General features: G+C 47.6%; 1 protein-coding gene across 1 annotated transcript in view; it reads left to right on the top strand.

Moving 5' to 3' along the window:
- Positions 1-13,858, top strand: part of RAB1A (RAB1A, member RAS oncogene family) — a 97,486-nt gene that overhangs the window by 54,949 nt on the left and 28,679 nt on the right. Inside the window, exon 3 of the mRNA XM_063918425.1 lies at positions 3,394-3,489. Coding sequence (XP_063774495.1) covers positions 3,394-3,489 — 96 coding nt within the window. The remainder of the gene's footprint in view (positions 1-3,393; positions 3,490-13,858) is intronic.

The following is a 13,858-nucleotide window of genomic DNA, read 5'->3' on the forward strand; positions in this document are numbered from 1 at the left end:
TCCCGATTTACCCCTCACACCAAGGGTATCTCAGGTTCGTGATACAAGACTGTCATTATCAGTTTCAAACGCTGCCGTTTGGTTTGTCCACGGCCCCTCGGGTCTTTACCAAGGTAATGACCGAAATGATGGTTCTTCTACGAAGAAAAGGCGTATTAATTATCCCTTACTTGGACGATCTCCTGATAAGGGCAAAGTCCAGAGAACAGCTGGAAGTCGGTGTGACGCTAACACAAGTAGTGCTTCAGCAACACGGGTGGATTCTAAATCTTCCAAAATCTCAATTGACCCCGACAACGCATCTGCTGTTCCTGGGTATGATTCTGGACACGGTTCAGAAAAAGGTATTTCTCCCGGAAGAGAAAGCAAGGGAGTTATCCGAACTTGTCAGGAACCTCCTAAAACCAGGAACGGTGTCAGTACATCAATGCACAAGAGTCCTGGGAAAGATGGTGGCTTCGTACGAAGCGATTCCATTCGGCAGATTCCATGCACGGACATTTCAGTGGGATCTGCTGGACAAATGGTCCGGATCGCATCTGCACATGCATCAGCGGATAACACTGTCACCGAGAACAAGGTTGTCTCTCCTGTGGTGGCTGCAGACTGCCCATCTGTTAGTGGGCCGCAGATTCGGCATACAGGACTGGGTCCTGGTGACTACGGATGCCAGCCTACGAGGTTGGGGAGCAGTCACAAAGGGAAGAAACTTCCAGGGCGTGTGGTCAAACCTGGAGACGTCTCTTCACATAAATATACTGGAGCTAAGAGCGATCTACAATGCTCTAAGTCTGGCAAAACCGCTGCTTCAGGGTCAGCCGGTGTTGATCCAGTCCGACAACATCACGGCAGTCGCCCACGTAAACCGACAAGGCGGCACGAGAAGCAGGAGTGCAATGGCAGAAGCTGCAAGGATTCTGCGCTGGGCGGAGAATCATGTCATAGCACTGTCAGCAGTGTTCATCCCGGGAGTGGACAACTGGGAAGCAGATTTCCTCAGCAGACACGACCTTCACCCGGGAGAGTGGGGACTTCATCCAGAAGTTTTCCACATGATTGTGAACCGTTGGGAAAAACCAAAGGTAGACATGATGGCGTCTCGCCTCAACAAAAAATTGGACAGGTATTGCGCCAGGTCAAGAGACCCTCAGGCAATAGCTGTGGACGCTCTGGTAACACCGTGGGTGTACCAGTCAGTGTATGTGTTCCCTCCTCTGCCTCTCATACCAAAGGTACTGAGAATTATACGGAAAAGAGGAGTAAGAACGATACTGGTGGCTCCGGACTGGCCAAGGAGAACTTGGTATCCGGAACTTCAAGAGATGCTCACGGAGGATCCGTGGCCTCTACCTCTAAGAAGGGATCTGCTTCAGCAGGGACCTTGTATGTTCCAAGACTTACCGCGTCTGCGTTTGACGGCATGGCGGTTGAACGCCGGATTCTAAAAGAAAAGGGCATTCCAGAGGAAGTTATTCCTACCTTGATTAAGGCTAGAAAGGAAGTGACTGTACAACATTATCACCGCATTTGGCGAAAATATGTTGCGTGGTGTGAGGCCAAGAAGGCTCCAACGGAAGAATTTCAATTGGGTCGATTCTTACATTTCCTGCAAGCAGGATTGTCTATGGGCCTAAAATTGGGGTCCATTAAAGTTCAAATTTCGGCCTTATCAATTTTCTTCCAGAAGGAATTGGCGTCAGTGCCTGAAGTACAAACTTTTGTCAAAGGTGTACTACATATACAACCCCCAATAGTGCCTCCAGTGGCACCGTGGGATTTGAACGTGGTTCTAAATTTTCTCAAATCTCATTGGTTTGAGCCGTTAAAATCGGTAGAATTAAAATACGTTACATGGAAGGTAACCATGCTGTTGGCCCTGGCTTCTGCCAGGAGAGTTTCAGAGTTGGCAGCTTTGTCATACAAGAGCCCATATCTGATATTCCATTCGGACAGGGCAGAATTGAGGACACGTCCTCAATTTCTCCCTAAGGTGGTTTCGGCATTTCACTTAAACCAGCCTATTGTGGTGCCTGCGGCTACTAGCGACTTGGAGGACTCCAAGTTACTGGACGTTGTCAGAGCATTAAAAATATATATTTCAAGGACAGCTGGAGTCAGAAAAACTGACTCGTTGTTTACATTGTATGCACCCAACAAGATGGGTGCTCCTGCGTCTAAACAGACGATTGCACGTTGGATCTGTAGCACAATCCAACTTGCACATTCTGTGGCAGGCGTGCCACAGCCTAAATCTGTAAAGGCCCACTCCACAAGGAAGGTGGGCTCATCTTGGGCGGCTGCCCGAGGGGTCTCGGCATTACAACTTTGCCGAGCAGCTACGTGGTCAGGGGAGAACACGTTTGTAAAATTTTACAAATTTGATACTCTGGCTACAGAGGACCTGGAGTTTTCTCATTCGGTGCTGCAGAGTCATCCGCACTCTCCCGCCCGTTTGGGAGCTTTGGTATAATCCCCATGGTCCTGACGGAGTCCCCAGCATCCACTAGGACGTTAGAGAAAATAAGAATTTACTTACCGATAATTCTATTTCTCATAGTCCGTAGTGGATGCTGGGCGCCCATCCCAAGTGCGGATTGTCTGCAATGCTTGTACATAGTTATTGTTACAAAATCGGGTTATTACTGTTGTTGTGAGCCATCTTTTCAGAGGCTACTTCGTTTTGTTATCATACTGTTAACTGGGTTCAGATCACAAGTTGTACGGTGTGATTGGTGTGGCTGGTATGAGTCTTACCCGGGATTCAAGATCCTTCCTTATTGTGTACGCTCGTCCGGGCACAGTACCTAACTGAGGCTTGGAGGAGGGTCATAGGGGGAGGAGCCAGTACGCACCATGTGACCTAAAAGCTTTTTTAGATGTGCCCTGTCTCCTGCGGAGCCCGCTATTCCCCATGGTCCTGACGGAGTCCCCAGCATCCACTACGGACTATGAGAAATAGAATTATCGGTAAGTAAATTCTTATTTTTCGACCATTTTCCAGCCCTTAACAGGCCCAAGTAATTCATACCCGCCCAACTTCTCGTCTTGACACCCCTGATTGCAGCAAAACTGTTCAGGTAAAAATGGCTGCATGATTCTTCCTGCCCTGTGTCTTCTAACTGTTTATTCCATAGCACTCTGTACGGTTGCCTGTATCTGCGAGGCATCTTGGAAATCGGCAAGTGAGAATAACTAATGGAAAGATCACTTGATATAAACCAAGTAACTGTCTTGGTGACAATGTGTTTTTGTCTATAGAATAGTAGAGCATAAAAAAAGAATGAATTCTAACGCACTTGTCAAAGTTCCGTTTTCTTTTTAATTTATTCGTCATCTAATCTTGCCAGAAGTATTAAGTGTTATGCTAACGTGCTACATTTCTGTTTTTTCCAGGATGACACATACACAGAAAGTTACATCAGTACAATTGGTGTGGATTTTAAGATCAGAACTATAGAATTAGATGGAAAAACAATTAAACTTCAAATAGTAAGTAATTGATGTCATTGTTCTGAAGTGCAAACTGCTGATTGCTACATTGTTACAGTCTTGGATGGGCAGTATTGTATCCTCCTTATGCAGCCAGATCTCTTCCTGTTTTCTCAAAGGGAACAAAAAATAAGCTGTTCATCAGAATATCGGAACAATGTAAGATACGACGGCAAAGCTGCTCCATGTAATTTGTCAGCTTGTGATAAATTCACCAGCTTCTGTTAGATTGTAGTGTTATGGTCATCGATGGACAGTGGGGAAACAGCAGTCATAAAGCAGGGACATACAAGGGTTTACAATCTAGTGGAAAAAATGCATAATAGATATGAGGAACGAGTGTGGGTTAGAGTGAAGATTCGGAAATGGTGAATATAATGTAATTATCAGAAAAGTAGGCTCTGCAGAAGTGGTGTTATTTTGGAGACCTCACTTTAGAGTAGAATGCTTGGAGGGTGCCTGGTAGTGGTAGGGAATTCCATAGGTGGCTAGCTGCGGAGAGACAGTCTGTAGGCCACAGTGGTTATCAGAGAGGCGGAAAGGTGCGAATTAGACATTGATGTAAGCCGCACGGATGGTATACTGGTTAGCATTATTGCCTCACAGCACTGAGGTCTTAGGTTCAAGGTTGTACTGGAGGTTAAGTGAGCAAATTGGTTATCCATGAGAAGAGCTCTACAGTGAGAGAAGCAGAAGGCTTTCAACTGATCCTTGTGGGACCCCAACAGATAGTGGGAGTGGAGGAGAGCATGTACCAGAAGTAGAGAGTGAAGGGGCCAGTTGTGTCAGTAGTAAACCAAGAGAGAAATGGAAGGGCCATGGAGTGAAGGGGGTGCAGAATAAAAGTATTCAGGATGGTGGTCAGATCATCCTGTGTAGTAAGGTGGGAGGGCAGATGGAAGTTGTTGATAGGATTAGATTCCCTCCAGCAAACAACCACGGAGCAAAACTAATACACATAGCAAGTCTGTGTCATGGTTGGGATAACCACACTGTATATGGTGCATACTGTAGGGCTGAAGAGAGTATTTTTGCTAAAATATGCAGTCAGTTCATGGTAGCAAGGTGAGTGGTTGAGAGTATCCAAGTGTAAATGTGTATTCCAGGGGGTCAGAGAGTTGGGTCATTCTTGAAAAAACTAGCTAGATAAGAAGTAGGAAGTAGGTGTATCAAGTCAAGTGCGTATCCATCACTGGGGGAGAGAAGGCCACTGGGGGAGACCAAAAGAGGAAATGAGTAATCCTATTTCTCTGACGTCCTAGTGGATGCTGGGTACTCCGTAAGGACCATGGGGAATAGACGGGCTCCGCATGAGACTGGGCACTCTAAAAGAAATATTAGGTACTATCTGGTGTGCACTGGCTCCTCCCTCTATGCCCCTCCTCCAGACCTCAGTTAGAATCTGTGCCCGGCCCGAGCTGGTTGCACACTAGGGGCTCTCCTGAGCTTCTAGTAAAGAAAGTTTTGTTAGGTTTTTTATTTTCAGTGAGATCTGCTGGCAACAGACTCACTGCTACGAGGGACTAAGGGGAGAGAAGCGAACCTACCTGCTTGCAGCTAGCTTGGGCTTCTTAGGCTACTGGACACCATTAGCTCCAGAGGGATCGAACTCAGGCCCAGCCTCGGTCGTCTGGTCCCGGAGCCGCGCCGCCGTCCCCCTTGCAGAGCCAGAAGCAAGAAGAACATCCTGAAAATCGGCGGCTGAAGACTCCGGTTTTCATTAAGGTAGCGCACAGCACTGCAGCTGTGCGCCATTGCTCCCTATGCACACCACATACTCCGGTCACTGATGGGTGCAGTGCGCTGGGGGGGGGGGGCGCCCTGGGCTGCAATTAGAGTACCTTACATTGGCAAACAGCACATAATATAGTCTAAAAACTATATATGTGCAAAAATCCCCCGCCATAATATAAATATAAGAGCAGGAGAAGTCTGCTGAGAAGGGGGCGGGGCTATCTCCCTCAGCACACTGGCGCCATTTCCTCTTCACAGCTCCGCTGGAAGACAGCTCCCCAGGCTCTCCCCTGCAGTTTCCCGGCTCAATGGGTAACAAAGAGAGGGGGGGCACTAAATTTAGGCGCAAACTGTATATGTAAAGCAGCTATATGGAAAATCACTTTGTGTTAGTGAAAATCCCTGATTAAATAGCGCTGTGGTGTGTGCTGGCATACTCTCTCTGTCTCCCCAAAGGACTTTGTGGGGTCCTGTCCTCAGTCAGAGCATTCCCTGTGTGTGTGCGGTGTGTCGGTACGGCTGTGTCGACATGTTTGATGAGGAGGCTTATGTGGAGGCGGAGCAGGTGCCGATAAGTGTGATGTCACCCCCTGCGGGGCTGACACCAGAGTGGGTGGATATGTGGAAGGTATTAACCGACAGTGTCAACTCCTTACATAAAAGGCTGGATGACGTAACAGCCGTGGGACAGCCGGCTTCTCAGCCCGTGCCTGCCCAGGCGTCTCAAAGACCATCAGGGGCTCACAAACGCCCGCTACCTCAGATGGCAGACACAGATGTCGACACGGAGTCTGACTCCAGTGTCGACGAGGATGAGACATATACACAATCCACAAGGGGCATCCGTTGCATGATTACGGCAATGAAAAATGTGTTACACATTTCTGACATTAACCCAGGTACCACTAAAAAGGGTATTATGTTTGGGGAGAAAAAGCAGCCAGTGTTTTTTCCCCCATCAGATGAGTTGAATGAAGTGTGTGAAGAAGCGTGGGGTTCCCCCGATAAGAAACTGGTAATTTCTAAAAAGTTACTGATGGCGTACCCTTTCCCGCCAGAGGATAGGTCACGTTGGGAGATATCTCCTAGGGTGGATAAGGCGCTCACACGCTTGTCAAAAAAGGTGGCACTGCCGTCTCAGGATACGGCCGCATTGAAGGAGCCTGCTGATAGAAAGCAGGAGGCTATCCTGAAGTCTGTATATACACACTCGGGTACTATACTGAGACCTGCAATTGCTTCAGCATGGATGTGTAGTGCTGCTGCAGCGTGGTCTGATACCCTGTCAGATAATATTGATACCCTCGACAGGGATACTATTTTGCTAACCATAGAGCATATTAAAGACGTTGTCTTATATATGAGGGATGCACAGAGGGATATTTGCCGGCTGGCATCTAGAATTAATGCAATGTCCATTTCTGCCAGGAGGGTATTATGGACCCGGCAGTGGACAGGTGATGCTGATTCTAAAAGGCACATGGAGGTTTTGCCTTATAAGGGTGAGGAATTGTTTGGGGATGGTCTCTCGGACCTCGTATCCACAGCAACAGCTGGGAAATCGACATTTTTACCTCAGGCTCCCTCACAACCTAAGAAAGCACCGTACTATCAGGTACAGTCCTTTCGGCCTCAGAAAGGCAAGCGGATCAAAGGTGCTTCCTTTCTGCCCAGAGGCAGGGGGAGAGGGAAAAAGCTGCACCAGACAGCCAGTTCCCAGGAACAAAAATCCTCCCCTGCTTCTACTAAGTCCACCGCATGACGCTGGGGCTCCACAGGCGGAGCCAGGTGCGGTGGGGGCGCGTCTCCGGAACTTCAGCGACCAGTGGGTTCGCTCACAGGTGGATCTCTGGGTTCTACAAGTGGTATCTCAGGGATACAAGCTGGAATTCGAGGCGTCTCCCCCTCGCCGTTACCTCAAATCAGCCTGGCCAGCTACTCCCCAGGACAGGGAGGTAGTACTGGCGGCAAATCACAAGCTGTACCTCCAGCAGGTGATAATAAAAGTTCCCCTCCTTCAACAGGGACGGGGTTAATATTCCACAATGTTTGTGGTACCGAAACCAGACGGTTCGGTGAGACCCATTCTAAATTTGAAATCCTTGAACACTTATATAAAGAAGTTCAAGTTCAAAATGGAATCGCTCAGGGCGGTTATTGCAAGCCTGGAAGAGGGGGATTACATGGTATCACTGGACATCATGGATGCTTACCTACATGTCCCCATTTACCCACCTCACCAGGACTACCTCAAGGTTGTGGTACAGAACTGCCATTACCAATTCCAGACGTTGCCGTTTGGTCTGTCCACGGCACCGAGGGTGTGTTCCAAGGTAATGGCCAAAATGATGATACTCCTTCGAAAGAAGGGAGTTATAATTATCCCGTACTTGGACGATCTCCTTATAAAGGCGAGGTCCAAGGAGCAGTCGTTGATCGGAGTAGCACTATCTCAGGAAGTGCTACAACAGCACGGTTGGATTCTGAATATCCCAAAGTCGCAGCTGGTTCCTACGACGCGTCTGCTGATATTGGGCATGTTTCTGGACACAGAACAGAAGAAGGTGTTTCTCCCGGAGGAGAAGGCCAAGGAGTTGTCATCTCTGGTCAGAGACCTCCTGAAACCAAAACAGGTGTCGGTGCATCATTGCACGCGAGTCCTGGAAAAGATGGTAGCTTCTTACGAAGCAATTCCCTTCGGCAGGTTCCATGCAAGGAACTTTCAGTGGGACCTGTTAGACAAGTGAGGATCGCATCTTCAGATGCATCGGCTGATCACCCTGTCCCCGAGGGCCAGGGTGTCTCTGCTGTGGTGGCTGCAGAGTGCTCATCTTCTCGAGGGCCGCAGATTCGGCATTCAGGACTGGGTCCTGGTGACCACGGATGCAAGCCTCCGAGGTTGGGGAGCAGTCACTCAGGGAAGAAATTTCCAAGGACAATGGTCGAGTCAGGAGACTTCCCTACACATAAATATTCTGGACCTAAGGGCCATTTACAATGCCCTAAGGCAAGCAGAACCCCTGCTTCAAAACCAGCCAGTGCTGATTCAGTCAGACAACATCACGGCTGTCGCCCATGTAAACCGACAAGGCGGCACAAGAAGCAGGATGGAGTTGGTAGAAGCCACAAGGATTCTCCGATGGGCGGAGTATCACGTGCTAACACTGTCAGCAGTGTTCATTCCGGGTGTGGAAAACTAGGAAGCAGACTTCCTCAGCAGGCACGACCTCCACCCGGGAGAGTGGGAACATCATCCAGAAGTCTTCACGCAGATTGTGAACCGGCCACAGGTGGACATGATGGCGTCCCGCCTCAACAAAAAGCTAAAAAAGTATTGCGCCAGGTCAAGAGACCCTCAGGCGATAGCTGTGGACGCACTAGTGACACCGTGGGTGTACCAGTCGGTTGATGTGTTCCCTCCTCTTCCTCTCATACTATCCTCAGTACCTTGGGTAAGTAAAAGAGGAGTAAGAACTATACTCGTAGTTCCGGATTGGCCAAGAAGAACGTGGTACCCAGAACTACAAGAAATGATTTCGGAGGACTCATGGCCTCTGTCTCTCAGACAGAACCTGTTACTGCAAAGGCCCTGTCTGTTCCAAGACTTACCGCGGCTGCGTTTGAAGGCTTGGCAGTTGAACGCCGGATCCTAACGGAAAAGGGCGTTCCAGATGAAGTGATTCCTACGCTGTTAAAGGCTAGGAAAGACGCTGCCTGAAGTTCAGACGTTGTTAAGGGAGTGCTGCATATTCAGCCCCCTTTTGTGCCTCCAGTGGCACCTTGGGATCTCAACGTAGTGTTGGATTTCCTGAAATCACATTGTTTTGAGCCACTTCAGAACGTGGAGTTGAAGTATCTCACGTGGAAAGTGGTCATATATATATTTGGCCTTGGCTTCGGCTAGGCGTGTGTCAGAATTGGCGGCTTTGTCATGTGAAAGCCCTTATCTGATCTTCCATAGGGACAGGGCAGAATTGAGGATTCGTCCCCAATTTCTCCCTAAGGTGGTATCAGCGTTTCATTTGAACCAACCTATTGTGGTGCATGCGGCTACTCGGGACTTGGAGGCCTCCAAGTTGCTGGATGTAGTCTGGGCCCTGAAAATCTATGTTTCCAGGACGGCTAGAGTCAGAAATACTGACTTATCCTGCATGCACCCAACAAGCTGGGTGCTCCTGCTTCTAAGCAGACTATTGCTTGCTGGATCTGTAGCACGATTCAACTTGCACATTCTGCGGCTGGACTGCCACATCCTAAATCAGTAAAAGCCCATTCCACGAGGAAGGGGGTTCTTCTTGGGCGGCTGCCCAAGGGGTCTCGGCATTACAACTTTGCCGAGCTGCTACCTGGTCGGGGTCAAACACGTTTGCAAAATTCTACAAGTTTGATACCCTGGCTGAGGAGGACCTTGAGTTTGCTCATGCGGTGCTGCAGAGTCATCCGCACTCTCCCGCCCGTTTGGGAGCTTTGGTATAATCCCCATGGTCCTTACGGAGTACCCAGCATCCACTAGGACGTCAGAGAAAATAAGAATTTACTCACCGGTAATTCTATTTCTCGTAGTCCGTAGTGGATGCTGGGAGCCCGTCCCAAGTGCGGACTCTCTGCAATACGTGTATATAGTTATTGCTTAACTAAAGGGTTTTGTTATGAGCCATCTGTTAATGAGGCTCATTTGTTGTTCATTCTGTTAACTGGGTATAGTTATCACAAGTTGTACGGTGTGATTGGTGTGGCTGGTATGAGTCTTACCCGGGTTTCCAAATCCTTTCCTTGTAGTGTCAGCTCTTCCGGGCACAGTTTCCCTTACTGAGGTCTGGAGGAGGGGCATAGAGGGAGGAGCCAGTGCACACCAGATAGTACCTAATCTTTCTTTTAGAGTGCCCAGTCTCCTGCGGAGCCCGTCTGTTCCCCATGGTCCTTACGGAGTACCCAGCATCCACTACGGACTACGAGAAATAGAATTACCGGTGAGTAAATTCTTATTTTAATGTCAGCAGACATCAATGGGAATGTCCACGACACCCATAGAGTGGGAATAGAACCTGTGGCTCGCCACTGCTCGACCTGCTGCTGGCATTATGCCGGGTGGGATGCTGCGGTCGGGATACAGAGGTGTCTGCATACCGCCCAGTGGGATTACGTATGAAACTAGGTAGGTCAAATGAATTAAGTGAACCAAACAGCAACATTGTGAAGAAATAAGAAGGCTTGACGTTGGGCCAAAACAATGATGCAACGTGAAAGTGGAGCAGAGAGAAGAGACAGGTAGAGGTTAGCTTTCAGTGTTAAGCTGGGTACACCACTGGTGGGAACACAAATCTGGTAATGTATGGGAGCAAACTCCATTTGAGTTAACAAATTAATCCAAACAATCGTTTTCCTGTTTCCTCCAATACATTACCAGATATTTGTTCCCACCAGACAGATTGGGCAGATAAATGTTTAGCTTTGTACCCAGCTTAAGGGCTCTGAAAGGAGCAGCACAGAGAAAGTGGAACGCCTGCTCCGGCACATTGAGTGAGGCTGGGGGAGATTCCCCCTATAGGGGAGAGCTACTGGTGTTAGTGTCAGGTAGGTAAAGATTTCTGTAACCGTATGCAGTCATGAGATCTACATTTACAGTTTCATCAGCAGAAACTTATCATTGATGTCGGTATTCTCATAATGGCGACATTTCCAAGAGGTTTAGGGACAGACTTAGAAGAAATCCACCATGTTGACATGCTAACACTGGCGACATAACATCAGTGTCAACATCTTGAATATGTCCAATGTCGACATTATGAATGACAACATTGTGACTGTCAAACAATATACAGAATCCTTCAGTAATGGCAATGGAAGTAATAGCTCCTAGGTTGATGTGTGTTACTTGCAGGAATTGCGTTCCAGAGTGCATTGCTGGGATAAGTGTACAGTTGTAGGGATTGGGAATATGAGGTGGATGGGAAGTTTTAGGGTGGAACAAGAATCCCTGAGCATGGATTTAGGTATACAGGATTTGCGGAGATGTTTCTAGTAGCCATGGCATAAAGCGGAGAGAGAGAGAGTGTAGGTGGGGTTCTGTTAGTGAATATTGGTGAGAGAGTGCTGGCTAGGAAGGCGGGGCAGTCTGAGGGGAAATAATGATGTGGGAGGGAGAGAGAGGCATTCGAAGTGAAGATGTGGATTAGTTGGAGGATCTATTGAGAGTGCTGAGTAATGATGGAGCAGCGGATCCAGGTGCCCAGTGGCATGTAGGATAGGAAGTGGAGACTTTCCTCACCTCCTGGCTGTGGTACTGAAGAAGGCAGACTGTCTAGCTACAACACTGCTCCATGACTCTGACCTCAGCACTATAGTGTCATTTAGCCCTGGTTTCCACAAACTGTTTTATAACTTTTACAATAAGATTATTGGGAAGGTTGACCCTACATCTAAACTAATTTGCAGCCCTGTCTTACCTGCTGTTCACATGTCGAAAAGTAGCACCGATATCACATGGAGAAAAGTATGCAGACGCCTGGACATTGCACCCATATGTGCTTGTTGAAGCGCGCAAGTCCATGTAATACCACCATACACGCTGTAGCATTAAGATCTCCCTATAGTGGAACTAAGAGGCCCAGGCTAAATCAAAAATGGCCCCAGAACATCACCCCTCCTAAAGTAAACTTGACCTTTGACCATACAGATTCGGCAGGAATGATTCTTCTGACTTTATTGGTCACTCCAGAGAACATGTTTCTGCCGCTCTAAAGTCCAGTGGCGGCGGTGTGCTTTACACCACCCCACCATGCGTATGGCGTTGTGCGTGTTGATCTAAGGCTTTTGTGCGGCTGCTCAGACATGGAATCCCAATACATGAAGCTCGTGACAAACCCGTCTTGTGCTGCTTCCAGAGACGGTTTATAACTCAGTAGTCACATTAGCACTTGGTGATTCCGATCTGTGAGCTTTGTGTGGCCTATCACTTCATAGCTGAGCTGTTGCTCACAGACCTTTCTGACATACAAGAACAGCAACTTTCGTTAATCTGTGTAGCTCTTCAGGGCAGACACTTGTGACATAATACACCATGTGGAAGTAACGGGGGGAATTTAGTTCAGCATGATGTGCAGTGGGCTTTGCTGTGCACATAACGGGCACTTATGGTAGTGCTGACACTAAGTTTTACCTCACTCCTTCATGGGGTGCGATGGAAAATTTGCAATGCAGACAGGACGTGACGTGCTGTTCCGGTTCCCCACAATGAGGCCCATTCTGCTGCTAATGTTAGACTATGGAGGTTTGTGAACCTGTTAGCAATGGGTGTGGTTGAAATGGCTACAACATGAATTAGAAGCGGTCTGCACATACTATTGGCCATGTAGCCTAGTAGAGACTGTAACATAGGCAGGTACAAATACAATAATATTTCTGATCTATTTATTTAAATCTATCCCGGTCAGAGCAGTGTAGCAGGATGTTTGCTCAGCTCCGGGACCCGACCACAGACTTTCTCTAGTAATGTAATGGTCGTTGTGGCTTGAAGCTGCCTGGGTGTTTCTGTGGCACTTGTTTGCTTTGTACGCCTTGTTAAGTATAGTCATAAAGAGTCTCTGCAGGGATTCCTCCTTTTGTTTCCTCCAAATCTACATACACTACATTTCTCTGCCATAATAGTGACCTCTTATTTTTAGAGCTGATCCTGTCCAGTTCAGGGACCTACTACAAGCTCAGTCAGATGATCTTTCTGATGCCATGGTGCAAATGAAAACTCTCTGAAAAAGTGTGCACTCTAAAATCCTTCATCATACAGTTGCGTCTGTGCACACGGGTTCTAGCACAGACCACAGGTCAGCCTGACAAGTAACACCTCTGGTGTGGTCAATGATGGCAAGTTTGTGTGTGGCAATTTCACATTTCTCATTACCTGTACTTCTTGTGGGGGAATAAAACGTGTCCAGCACTTGTCTAGTATATTTCATTTGTTATTCAATTGCAAAGGAGCATGCTGCATTTTTAGATCTCTTGAGCTGATGTGTGTAGCATCTTTTAAAATAAAAACCCTATAGATCTGGGTGACGCATTATGGAAAATACTAAACCGTTTTATATGTCTTGGCTATTGGCTGAAAATGCATAATTGTCTGTCAAACTAGTCCATTGTGAGTTGACCTGAAGAGCCATAGGGTGGCAGTATAGGTTTGGCAGTCTGTGCTCTGTGCGGTAGAGCGGATATGGTAATGGAACAAAACCTGTAAAGTCATGTTACAAAGGCACACAAAGAACTGTAGCATGTCCTGTTCCCATGTGAGTTCTTTAATGGTCAAAAACTGCATCGAGGGAGCTCATTAAAGGAGTATTGGGGAAATGTAGTAAAGGATAGTTAAAGGACCTAAAATACAGTTTGGCTTATATTAAAGAACTAGAAATGTCATTTAAATATATATATGTAAACCTTTTACAAGCTGACCAGAAGGGAATATTTGACACACTGATCATGTGTGAATGAATGTGTTAGGGCAGAACGGACGGTGTAATGGTTAGCATTACTGCCTCACAGCACTGAGGTCATGGGTTCAATTACCACCATGCCCCTAAATTGTGTGGAGTTTGTATATTCTCCCTGTGCTTGCGTGGGGTTCTTCCGAGTACTCCGGTTTTCTCCC

The sequence above is a fragment of the Pseudophryne corroboree genome, chromosome 4, assembly GCF_028390025.1.
Source record: "Pseudophryne corroboree isolate aPseCor3 chromosome 4, aPseCor3.hap2, whole genome shotgun sequence".
Classification (NCBI taxonomy): domain Eukaryota; kingdom Metazoa; phylum Chordata; class Amphibia; order Anura; family Myobatrachidae; genus Pseudophryne; species Pseudophryne corroboree.